General features: G+C 40.2%; 1 protein-coding gene and 1 pseudogene across 3 annotated transcripts in view; one reads left to right on the top strand and one right to left on the bottom strand.

Moving 5' to 3' along the window:
* INO80 (INO80 complex ATPase subunit) overlaps window positions 1-13,541 on the bottom strand; it is a 136,729-nt gene that overhangs the window by 41,278 nt on the left and 81,910 nt on the right. For all 3 annotated transcript variants that reach the window (XM_024134383.3, XM_028495459.2, XM_024134386.3), the window contains exons 25-26: window positions 7,152-7,292; window positions 714-939 (exon numbers count right to left, since the gene is read on the bottom strand). In XM_024134383.3, the coding sequence (XP_023990151.1) occupies window positions 714-939; window positions 7,152-7,292 (367 nt within the window). The remainder of the gene's footprint in view (window positions 1-713; window positions 940-7,151; window positions 7,293-13,541) is intronic.
* Window positions 2,845-3,282, top strand: LOC102976528 (40S ribosomal protein S23-like; annotated as a pseudogene).

Raw genomic sequence — 13,541 nt, 5'->3', positions numbered from 1 at the left:
AACTCTAGTTTACTTCCTTTACGTGCCAGTAAGATGAATACAATCAAAGCATCAGAGAATTTGGACAACTGAAACGAACATGGTAGCTTTAAGCTACCACTCCAGTGTGCCTGCAGGTGTAAGCAAGGAACATAAGCCTATGAACCCTGTGTTTGGTTTCCTTAAAAGTAGTCTCACTAAAGCAAAAATGAAAACCTAGTTTCCTTTCAACCCTCGACCTTGACTCTAGTAGGTCTGGGAATCCGCTAGCATTTTGGCACAAAACACTGTTTTTCTTCTGGTTATCATTCAGATCTCTAGTGCTTCGTGCAGGACACTGTTTATGCTACTTAAACTAGGCTTTCTGTGAGTGACGACATTCTCATTCATTCCACTGGCAATGGCACATGACGACTGTACTCACTCGACCTGAAGCCTTTCCTACCAAGTTTATTTCCCTACACCTCCTGCCCCCACCCCTAAGAGTGGTATTCCTCTCTCAGCTGTAAGCTTGTCACAGGAGAGCATTTAGGCAGAAATCTAAAAAAAATTTCTATTTCCACTCAAGTCACAAATTACTTAAGCATTCTTACCTACAATCACTAAGGGTAAAAGAGGAAATAGAAACCTCAAGAACTTTGAATTCTGAATATCTGAAACCACCACATGGAGTATCTTCCTGGTTCTTCCCTTGCCAAAGCTGGGAACATATGCCAAGAGAAAGGAGGACTCACCTGGAATCCTGATGAAAGACCAGCCATTCTGAGGCCTAATGCTCCAAAGTCCTCCAGCTGGTTCTGGAAAGAACTGGGACCGTCGATTTAGCCAGTCTGCCGCCAGTTCAGGGGCCCCATTCAACAAACACTGCTTGGCTGCCAAACTCCCTCCTTCCTTCAGCACTCGCCGCTCATATTCCGCACTTCGGTCATTGCAGTAAGAATCCAACGGCACTGCGGTGACCTGCAGTGAAAGATTCATATGAGATGGCTCTTTCACATTTTCCACACCCAGTAAGCCTTTTGGGAACTTTGACTCTGAAATCAGACTAATGTGGATAATTCTTAGACTAGCGGTTTTAACTTCCCTGCTCTGACAAACTAACTTGTCCTTAATAACTGACTTAGTGAGCTTCCCCAGGTAAAAAGCCAACCTCCATAACATGAATTTTCAACAAACGAAAGATCCAAAGAGTGCTGGAGTTTGCAGATAAACTGGGATACCAGGTCAGGAATAATTCTATCACAAATATATACACATATATATATAAAATCACTTTTTCATCTCCCTTCATTGCCAGACAGTGCTTTTGGCAAAGTTCTATTAGCCATACACAGAATGGTGAGGCCATAAAGGGAGTTGGAGATAGTCATCATTAAAGAACTAAAGAGTATCCTCCTGGTGCATCTGAAGCTATCTTTAAGGCTTCTGTGGCAAAGCTTCCAAGTTTGTCAACATTTCTTTTTCCTCTTCCCCGACCAGGTTACTGACTGACAAATGTAATGGAAGATAAGAGAATCTTTCTTTCAGGCCATAAACTGCAGGGAGCATTATGGGGTGGGGATTAGAGAAAGCAATTGCCAGAGGGTAGTGAATTCATTTCCTGGCTAGGGCAGAGGCTTTGCACAAATTCTTATCTCACATTCAAATGCTGCCCCCCAAAGGAACAGAAGGCTCCTGCCAATTTAGAAACACAGGTTTTATCCTTCTTTAATGACCTGGATCTATTCCCACTCTAATAAGCAGCTATGCATTCAGATGTCTGTGAAATCATCTGATAAGGAGCCTGCGGTTACCTTTTGTTAAACTTTGGAGGTTGTGATTACCTGTAAGCCCAGGTTGATAAAAATGCTAAGGTCCCATTATTAGCAGTGAATTGCTCAGAAGAACCATGGAGCTAGACCAAGAGATAGGAAGAATGTGGATATAAGGAGCAAGGGCAGAGGTATGGGAAAGATCAGAACATAAAGTACTGGCTGTACGTAGTTAGGTAGTTCTATTCTTTCTATTATTTACTGGAAGTTAGACATTTAGGAAAATCTACCTTGCTACTAACTTTCCTATTTTCATGCCCATCAATATTTAGGGCAATGGTTGTCAAGTTTTGGTGGGCATAAGAACCTTCTTAGGAGCTTATCTAATGTGCAGATTTTGATCCAGGCCTAAGGTAGGAGTCACTAGTTCTAGGTTTTTAACATGCACCCCAGCATCTCAGGCCAAGTCTTGAGAAATACTGCCTTGGGGTACATAAACAATCAGTTAGCTGACTGTGGGGCTGCAGGTACCTCTGCTGGAAACTGGAGGATACCAAAACTGTAGAAAGAGCATCATTTACCAATAACCAAAGTCTACACTACTCTGGCTTACAGATGAAGCTAAATTCATTTTGCTAGGGAGCAGTGCCATCTATGGTCCAGATGCAAAACTACAGTGGGTCACAGCAAGCTGGGCCCCTGGCGCTCCAAAACCCAGAAAAGCTCACGCATTAAATCAGCTTACTTAGTACTAGGAATAGGTTTTGGTAATCTCATACCACATTTACCCACTCCAAAAGGAGTTTGTTCTCTTGCTTCCAAGTTATTCATCTTTCCCACCAAAAGTTGAGCTCAGGCAAATAAAGACCGAAACACAAAATAGGTGATTAAAAGTTGGGTCACGACTTCCCTGGTGGTGCAGTGGTTAAGAATCGCCCTCCAATGCAGAGGACTCGGGTTTGATCCCTGGTCAGGGAACTAGATCCCATGTGCATGCTACAACTAAGGAGCACACATGCCCCAAGTAAGACCTGGTGCAACCAAGATAAATTAAATAAATAAAAATTAAAATAAATAAGTTTTGTCTTTCACTCAGGCCCGTGGCACTGGCAGGATGGGCAAGTGTCAGAGTCTTCACACTGCCAGGAAGCTCCATAGCCACCGACGAGACCAGAAGTGACATGATAAACAGTACAAGAAAGCCCATTTGGGCACAGCCCTGAAGGCCAACCCTTTTGGAGGTGCTTCTCATGCCAAGGGAATTGTGCTTGAAAAAGTGGGGGTTGAAGCCAAACAGCCAAATTCTGCCATCAGGAAGTGTGTCAGGGTTCAGCTCATCAAGAATGGCAAAAAAATCAGAGCCTTTGTACCCAATGATGGTTGTTTGAATTTTATTCATCATTTAGGAAAATGATGAAGTTCTGGTTGCTGGATTTGGTCGCAAAGGTCATGCTCTTGGTGACATTCCCGGAGTCCACTCATAAGGTCGTCAAAGTAGCCAATGTCTCCCTTGGCCTTATACAAAGGCAAGAAGGAAAGACCAATATTGTAAGTTTTGATGATGAAAGCAGGATAGCAATAAATTTCCATATGCCAAAAAAAAAAAAAAAAATTGGGTCTCTCCCGCCATGGCTTGTCCTGGCAGTAGCCCAGCAGATATTAAAGCAGAGCAGACATCTGCCACCTAGGATTTGAGTTTCAGAACCTGACAATCAATAGTGGCTATACTTCCACAAAAATCGTTTGAGAAGCAGTGGTCTGAACCACAGAAGCATGACCAGTTCTATATAGCTCAAACAGCAAGCACACTCTTGGATGAGTAAGCATACTTAATCTTTTCTAATTAGAGACTCATATGGACCAATTTTACACTCAAAGATAACTGCTTTTTTTTTTATCTTATTGGAGTATAGTTGATCTATTATTGTTGTGTTAATTTCTGCTGCATAGCAAAGTAACAGTTAAATATATACATATTCTTTTTCATTACGGTTTATCACAGGATATTGAATATAGTTCCCTATGCTATACAGTAGGACCTTGTTGTTTATGCATCCTATATATAAAATAGTTTGCATCTGCTAATCCCAGACTCTCAATCCTTCCCTCCCTCCCCCGCTACTCCTTACTTTGATTTTTCTTTTTTTTGAAGAAAAGCAGAATATATATTGGAATTATATACAAAAACTTTGGGCCCATATTCTCGAGATGAAAAATCAAAAGCTAGCAAATCATGAAGGAATAGGGGGAGAACAGTGACACAGGAAAGAGTGTCATTTCGAGACACTCTTATAGTTTAAAAACAAAACAACTTTTTCCAGTTATAAACGTTCACCTATTTTCCAATTTCATTTTGCTGATAGCCTTCCAAGTCCAGGATTAAAAAACTAGGAGGTTTGCAAGGCACAGCTCTTAGTGAAATATTTTTTAATGTTTTGATAAGCTTATTTGGCAGGAGCCCTGGATCAAGATATATACAGAATCATACAGTGTCATGTTGTAAGTACGTAAGCAGTGAACTCATGAGGTCCAAAAGGAGGCAAACAAGTCCATTTCTACTTAAATTGTGCTTTCTAAGTCAGCTCTATCCTAAACAGCCTCCACCCATTCTGCTAACCCCAAGTGGCCTTCCTGATTGCTCGTAAGCAGGGGGAGATGAAGCATGACACACCCATTCTTGCCTCCCCACAAATGGAAATGCATACTCCCTTTAGTCCCACATGAGCAAACCCCGTTTCTTGCTTCATTAACTTCCTAAACTATAGTATCTTCAGGGGCTGCCTCCTCAAGCATTCAGCGCGTCCTTCCTGAGGACACGTATATTCTTGCTCTAGCTCTAGGAAGCGTGACCGCTCCAAGCGCTTCAGTTTCTTGGTGTGATGAATTCCCGGAGTCTTAGTTTATTAACCCTGCAGAATGATTTCTTAAGCTAATGATAATTCCTTTCTTAGTGACACAGTTTTCCTGAATTGACCCTAAAGTTTTCACAGCATGTGCCATGGAAATTAATTTGTCTAAACTCAATGCCAGGGTTGAGGCGTCAAAGGAAATCAGTTTCTCTCCACCGCAGATGGGTTAGAAATCAATGTAAGATCATTAAAATACCTCATAAAATGTTGCCTTATTCACACCCCTGGCCTGATCAACAGATCTTGTGTGTGTATAAAACATTCAAACATGTTTAAAACTCTTCTTCCTGTCCTCCTAACTATGGGGTGATTACTCCCATTTCAGATTTAGCACATGCTACATGAAGAAACTCTACAAATGTGGGGAGAGGGGCTGAACAGGAAAGAGTGCTGGGGAGGAGCCCCTCAGCCAGATGAGAAAAGCTTCCTCCTGCTTCCTGCCTGCCACCACACCTTTAGGCTAACAGTCTTTTTCAAGTTACTATTGTTTTTTAGGGAAACATCAGTACCAGGCATGATAGTTTAGACTTCAGGCTCCTCAGAAACAATACTTAAGTAGTACAGTGGGGGTCTGTATATGTAAGTATGTCAGAAGAGTGGGTTTATTCTTCAGAGTGGTTGGCTATAGAGCTTTGAGTGGTATAAATGAAGAATTTTTATGTCCATAAATGCAGTTACAGTCCAGGGCAGTTCACTTTTTACTGGCTCTATAAAACACGGGGAATATGAGAAGTAAAAAATGTCTTGACATCCCTCTCTCAAAAATCTAGGCTTCCTCTTTTCTTTGCGGTACGCGGGCCTCTCACTGTTGTGGCCTCTCCCGTTGCAGAGCACAAGCTCCGGATGCGCAGGCTCAGCGGCCATGGCTCATGGGCCTAGCCGCTCCGCGGCATGTCAGATCTTCCTGGACCGGGGCACAAACCCGTGTCCCATGTATCAGCAGACAGACTCTCAACCACTGCGCCACCAGGGAAGCCCTAGGCTTCCTCTTATAGGATTCTCCATGTACATAACAGATTAGGAGAGTAAAAAGGAAACAACCATACAACTATGAAGCCTGAAGGCTGCTTTCTATGCAAGCCCTTGGCTTTAGATGTTTTCCGGAAAAAGTGCTTTTCTCTAGATCAACTTAAGCTTCAAAGACCAAGAATGCTTTGGAAGAACTGGGTACCTACAAATCCCAAATACTTCCTGGAGAATCAATATAAATCAAACAAAGTTGATAGTGCTAAGAGAATCAAGTTTGTGTAGCACAGGACCAGCAGAGAAATCTAGGCAGGCAGGAATCAATGGGACTCTACTGTCATCTCATTTCCATTCATCATCTTTCTTTGGACCCTCTGCCAGATTCTGACCTTTGATAACTTAATAAAGTAAGGATGTAAGCTGATATAAATAACGGTAGAGAAATATCATCACAAAGAAGAATTAAAAGTCTCTACCTTCTTTGAATGGAACTGTGAAAACAGTAGACTTGCTAGGATGAGTGAAGAAAACAAGATAAAAACACAGAAGGGTAAGAAAAGTCAACCTCTTAAGAGTCTCCTGGCTAACTGAAAGTTGCCCTTAGAGCAAATGGAAAGAAGCTGGGAAGACAAACTCGTTTTTGCTCTAATTGCAGTCTGGCCACATCTCTCCTCTGCCTCTCTCCCTTCATGTATTGCTTCATGGTTGTAAGAGAGTTTCTGTCTGGCTCTGATCAGAAAGACATGAAAGAGTGGAAGATGTAAGCGAAGTAAACAGCCGCAGCGTGCCAAGGGGAGCCTTTGCAGCGACACTGTTGGCAATCACCAGAGTGCCCTGTTTTGATAAACAGGGTATCAGGAAGGATCTAACAGCTGTTCAAAGTTGAAACCACAATAGAAACTCTCAATCTGCAAACAAGACTACTACCACTGACTGGTAGATATGGCCCAATAGTCACTTTTCAGAGGGAACATACTTGTGAACCACAGTCCAGGCAGAGCTGCTGAAGAAAGCGAGAGAATACCATCTAAGAAGTTTCTTGATGCTGGAGTGTTATGTTTCCCTTTGTTATTTGGAGACTGTACTGAGGTGATAAGGCCAGATCAAATCTCCCTCCCAATCGGGCCCCCTCCTCTGAAAAACCCTCAAAAACCTCAACACAGGTGACAAATGGCTCCCACTTCTATTCAAATATTCCACTGTTCCTGTCCCTGCTATTGGGTGATAATCTACCTAGTAACAGATGGCTTGCTCCCATGGTAGTTTGGAGCCCCAGGCTAAATGAAAGGAACTACACAGAAGCAACATCAGGGAAAGAAGTCACTTCTATCTACCATACAACTATTCTCAAACCAACACAATTCAAAGTGAGGAGTACTGTCTTGGGAAAGCCAGGACCATGGATGCCCTTTCTAAATACCGAGCATTTATGTTTCTCAAGGTCCAAATAGCTTAAAACAGTTCTGGTTAAGAAATGGATCCCTTGAAAACTGGTTTATTTCTTCAAACACCAACTATTTTATCTCTTCCCTCCTGTGGCACTTACTCGTGGACTGGCCACACACAAAAAAGATGGCAGCTCAGTGAGCAGGCAGCAACGAAGCGAGGAGGTAGCTGATCTCCGCTGATGGATGACCTGGTCTGAGTAGCCACTCACTGCTTTACAGTGGCTGCTGAAAACCAGAGACTACAAAACAAAAATGCAAATTAGTGCTATTGACAATTACTTAATGTAAGCAAAATAGAAAAAAATATCACATATAGTCAAGGTTCATTCTAATATCAAACTGTGCTTTTATTAATGTACCTTAGGTAAATGTCATCTCTAATTCTGCCTTTTTCTGGAAGAGATTCTGTTTATTTGATTTACTTATTTATCTTATTTATTTTATTTTTTTTTTTGCGGTACGCGGGCCTCTCACTGTTGTGGCCTCTCCCGCTGAGGAGCACAGGCTCCGGACGCGCAGGCTCAGCGGCCATGGCTCACGGGCCTAGCCGCTCCGTGGCATGTGGGATCTTCCCGGACCGGGGCACAAACCCGTGTCCCCTGCATCGGCAGGCGGACTCTCAACCACTGCGCCACCAGGGAAGCCTGAGATTCTGTTTATTATAAATAGTTACAGCAAAATTTCCATTAGACAAAACAACAATTTGTGAATGTCAGGGGAAGTTTGCTTCATTTGTTAAACTGTGGATACAAACCCATTTGCCTTGAGTTTAAAAAGATGACCAATAATATTTCCTCCTAAATTTTTCTTTTAGGCAGATCTGTTTAGTATTTCATGTGTGTACAACAGTGCAGTATAGTTCTAGCAAGGTTAGAAGTTCTATTTATTTGAAGACATCAATAAAAGTGGTCAGGAACAGGAAACAATATCTCTTTAGTTCCTCTAACCTAACTACCATTTAAAAAATTTAAAACTTACTGTATCAATTCATTTTAACAGACTTAAAGCTCATGTTAAAGCTTCAGTTTGCAGCCATTCATATGAAAGATTTTTAAGTATGGAATGTTCACATACAAAGAATTTGTCAGTGGGATTACAGTGTTGTATCAATATATTGCAGGTGCAGTTCTTTCTTCAGTTCAATATTAGACATTTTATCTTTGGATATTCATTCTCGATTATTTATTTGTCTTACTGGTTTCTCAAGGCAGGTTGGTAACCTAAATAATCATATGAATGAAGAAACTACAAAAAACTGCAAGATGAACAGTAACCAGGACCCTCTGCAGGAGAATAACAGTTATAATTCCAATACTGAAAGTGTCCAGTACCAAATCTCTTCAAAGCTTCTTTGTTTAGTATATATTTCCTCCTGAAGTACATGGGTTCTTCAGGATCACAGTTTGAAAGAAGCCATCTCAAGTTGTCTAGTAGGACAGGTGTATCATAATCTGCTTTCATGAAGCAATCAGCACCTTCTAAATAATGGGCATGAAAAAACTGAAAGGCTTTAAGTGTTTCCCGCAGAGTTGGGACGTCTTCAGTGATTTCTAATCGCACTGTATGGAAGTCTTTACAACACTTTAGTACAATGCTGGACTCATGTAGCTTTGATATGTTTGATGTTTTTCTCTAGATGTTTAGGTCCCATCATTAACCAGAAAAGAACATTAATCTTCTGATATGATTTTTCAACAATATCTGTGTTCTCATCTTTATGTTGGGTAGCATTTGCACTGAGATTTATCCGCCTCTCTACATGTTCATCTCCATTATCATCTGAATGCCTAGTGTGAGGATCATTATGAAGATTAATAGACCAGTTGTCACCCTGTTCTTCCAATACTGAATACTGATGAGCTAGGATCATTACTAAAAAAATCCTATTGTTGATACATAGATGAAAGTAAAAAAAAAAAAAAAAAATGTAGCCAATTTTCTTGTTTTCTGAAAGTTCACTTCTGATTATTAGTAATAGCTCTTCTTGCCCCTCCTGAGGGTGAAGAGATGACACAAGCCTACCAACTGCTGCTTGTATCTGTCGTAGTTCACGGCTGCTAGCTGGGGTGTCCACTGCCACCCAGGTGGCTGAGATAGCAGCATTGGCTGGCCTAGAGACTTCTGAATTCGTTACTAACTTCTAAAGAGCAGTATCCGTTATCACTTTATCTTTGTAAAAGGAGCTTCTTATACACCTATTTCTTATACTCCTAAAGAGCAGTATCTAAACAATGTCTCAGGGAGGGATCTCTTAAAGTCAACCTCATTTTCAGTATTCTTAAATGGCAAAATCCAACAGATAAGAGATGAAAGAAGGACCATTTCCTTCAATTATTTTCTCTCCAACACTGTAGTTATTAATAAGGGATACAACAATCACGATAGGGAGTCTTTTTAACACAATATTTTGCTTGTGATACCTTTCTGGAAAAAGTCTAATGATAATTTTATTTCCGGGGTGGTCATTCCTAAATTAGAACATGTTCACTTGTCTTATATCAGCTAGGTTAAGACACGCTTCTCATTGGCAGTCACTAAATCAAGGTGATTTGTAGCTGATTCCAGATTTTAAAAATGATTCACTAGCTCAACATACACTTAGCTTTAGAGAAACCCTGACTACCCCCAGTATACTTCACTCAATCTATACTTTTCTAGATTATTTTCTCTTAACATTAGTTCCATCAAATCTTCCTTAGCACAGGTGGTCCTTGGTACCATACTATCCACATTCCCTTCACGTAATGACATGAACTGCTAGGTACTGCTTAGATACAGAAAATTTTAATGCTTAATAGAGAAGAACACAAAGGACACCTTAGGCACCACTGTGTAGGATGCAGGGGGCGGGGGGGTGCAGAAAAGAAGGTTCATTACTACTTTGGCCTAAAACAAATTAGAAAAAAAGAAACAATGTCACATAATGAGAGATGTGACTTGGTAATAATGTGGTCACAGTTTTTGCTCTTCTGTTGTCCCTTCCTCATGTTCTTGAGTATCTTACTACACTGTAGGCACTGGCAACTGTGTGTCTTGCTGCCAGTACTGCAATATACACACAGCAGCGAAGGAAGGCTTTTGTAGAGTCTTTTGGCACCATGCAAAAGTCTCAAGTGAAAAATAACAGGGCAGTATGATAGGCCCCTCAGCTGTACACTACCTGCCACAGTGGAGCACAAAGAACACACAGATGTTTTCCCGTCAGATACATACTTGTCCACTTAACAAGGGACCGTTCTTTGCTTTCCATGCCTTATTTAAAATTAAAAAGAATACTTATGCTAACGTTAGGTCTTCATTACTTAGAAATTAATTTTCTGTTTTTGCTCTTAAAGAACATATCAAACTCAGATATAGAGAAAAGGTTTCACTTAAAATGAAAGGGTGTAATGTTTACAGATTAATTGCTAAGATTGCATGTATTCTATTTTCACAGATATTCTAAGTAACCAAACAAAAAGGGGGAAATAAAATACAGAAAAACTCTGAAAACAATGGCTTCCCAGAACTTTCCAAAAGGGGTACTGGCAGCTCTCATGATCTCAGGAAATGATGATACAGATACTGCAGTTGCAAATTAACCTCCAGTGGAAGAGTTTTTGGAAACTTCCTGTTTGGGGGATTCTTTATCAATAGCCATTCTAAGCTCTCCAAGCATTTAATAGAGTATAGTGTTTAAAATTTAAAACACACACCACTCTTTTCAAAATAACTCTTTATATTTAGATTCTTTTGTATATATATTTTTAAATCTTTTTTTTTTTTTGACTGTGCTGTGTCTTAGTTACGGCCTTCGGGATCCTTTTTAGTTGAGGCATGCAGGATCTAGTTCCCTGACCAGGGATCAAACCTGGGTCCCCTGCACTGGGAGCACAGAGTCCTAACTACTGGACCACCAGGGAAATCCTGTATATTTTAAATCGCAAAATCTGAAATACCCTTAATTTCTATGAGTTAGTTGGCTCACTAGAGTTGTAGAGTATCTAAAGCTTTCAACACATATAATGCCTAAGCAGACCATAACTATGACAACAGTTTCACTAAGACTGGGACAGGAAATGAAATTAATGCTGGTACTGTTTCTGCCAATTATCATTTTTAACATAGTATTTAACTGGATACAGGATAAAATCTGTTCTGCCTCTCCAAAAGATGGCTAAATGGTGTATTTCCTACAGATTCTGGTTTTTGTCTTTATTCTTCTAAGCAAAATAAGATTAAAAAGAAAAAAAATTCATATGTGTGAGACTTGCACTCTAACCCTTGTAAAACTGTACAAGAAAGGAGCTCTGGTCAGGGCCTACAGTAGGGAGGGAGGTGTGTGAGAATGAATTCATAAAATTTTTTAATTAAATGTTATTCCTTCTTGAACTCATCACCAGTAAAGCAGGGTAGAGAACAATGAGGTTAAGAGGACAACACAGAATCATGCTGGCTTTTGTTTTACAAGCATCACAAGAAAAGGAAATATCAGAAAAGCATTCACATCAAGTAAGAGATTTTAAAAGGCTCTAAACTTCATTCAAAGTACCCTGTCATCTGATCCGTGTCCTTAGCCTAGTTCCTAGTTCCTTGATGTTTTTGTACCATCCCAAAGCCAGCATTATGAGAATGGTACTTCCTTGAACTCTGTAACACAGAATTCAAATTTAATATTCACTGCAGGGTAAGAAGAAGAGTTTTATAGGCACACTCAGTGGGGGGAAGAGCTTCTCACTGTTCAGATTCATTCACGTCCATGGTGGCAAGGAAGATGAGAGGATTGGGTTAGACTGCTGAATATAACTCAGGTAGTATGTGATTTAAGATAGCTTACCAAGAACAAGATGACAACATGTAGGTAAGTCAACATTAACTATCTCCTCAGAGGAATAAGAACAAAGCCTTCACCTTGATCTGATGATAGGAAGCTGTATTTAGGAGACAGGCTGCTGGAACAATACCTACTACTTTTTATGAAACAAATGAAGGCACAGAAGAGAACAGAATGAAGGGCTTCCTGCAATAAGAGGATAAAGGCGAATATGGAAAAATTAATTCAAAGTTAATTTGGTAGCTCCAAAGGAATTTTACTCAAAATTATTTTTGAATAGTACAAGAGAAAGAATCCTGGCACTCGCTTCCAATTTTAGCATTTCCCCTTGTCTCTTCTCTCAGGTTTGTCTGCTTGAGAATAATCCCCAACTTTACTTTTAAGACTGATCTTGAACATGGAAGCCGGATTCATGTTCTCCCATCAAAACACTGAAACATAAATTTGTGTTTACTTTGCATATTAAACAAGGCTACTCTACTTCACAGTATCACAAAAGAAAGCAAAACAAGGATTTGGAGAAACAGCATCTCTTCAGCATTATGTTTACAAATAATCAAAGTTACACAATCAGAACTAAGTTGGCAAATCAAATGAAAATGCAAGATATAGAAAAAAAACAGAGCTTGCAATGAAAAAAAATTTGCTCACAAGGAAGTTAGGGTTTATGAGCAATGAATTCCGGTTGAAGATGAATGGCACATATTATACTGCATTTGCAGTAGCTAATAAAACTGAACAGACAGGTAACATGGAGAGCAAGGAGAGGTGATACCAGCATCCCTTCCAATTTAAGAACTTTCATAGTGTCACAGTCAGAACCCATCTGTCACCTAAGCCAAAATCTCAGAACAGGGAATACCAAAACAAACGTGGTAATGACGTAACTAATACAAAAGGCATTGAGGCTCCTCCTTGCTCTCTCTGTTGAATCACTCACTCTGGGGGAATCCAGCTGCCATGCCATGAGGACAATGAAGCAGCCCCATGGAAAAGTCCACACATCGAGGAACAGAGTCCTCCAGCCAAGAGCCAGCACCAACTTAACCAGGCATATAAGTGAGCTAACCTGGAAGCAGAAACTATGGCTGCAGTCAATCTTTCAGGTAACTGCAACCCTAGCTGATATCCTGACTGCAACTTCATAAGATTTTCTGAGTCGGAATCACCTACCTAAGCTGCTCCCAAGTTCTTAACCAACATAAACTATGAGATATTAAAAATGTTCATTGTTTTAAGCTGATAGATTTGGGGGTAATTTGTTATATAGGTATAGATAACTACTACAGGGGCTAATATCCACAATTGACACCCTTTCTGAAGATGTCTAAAAATTAGCTTCTTTCTGCTGGTATATTTCTCACTCCCAAGAAATGCCTCTAGTTCTCAGCTCAAATGCAGGGCAAAAATAACTAATGTGCAATAAACTCAATGCATGATCAAACAAATTAGCAATGCCACCCATATTTCCCAACCTCCAAGGAAAAGTTAGAACTCTTCACAAAATTCTATTTTAAATACAGAGGAAGACTATACTTCTAATTTTAGGGTGGAGGACATTCCCTCAGATAACAAAACACAAAGTTCCAAAGGGAAAAACAACACTAATACAATGCACCAAGACTTACTAAGTCATTCAGTAAACATTTATTTAACCTTGTAAGTGCAAGGTGCC

This window comes from Physeter macrocephalus, chromosome 11, assembly GCF_002837175.3.
Source record: "Physeter macrocephalus isolate SW-GA chromosome 11, ASM283717v5, whole genome shotgun sequence".
NCBI classification, from domain to species: Eukaryota; Metazoa; Chordata; class Mammalia; order Artiodactyla; family Physeteridae; genus Physeter; species Physeter macrocephalus.
Note: the sequence above shows the minus strand (reverse complement) of the source record. Positions and strands in the feature narration are given on the sequence as shown.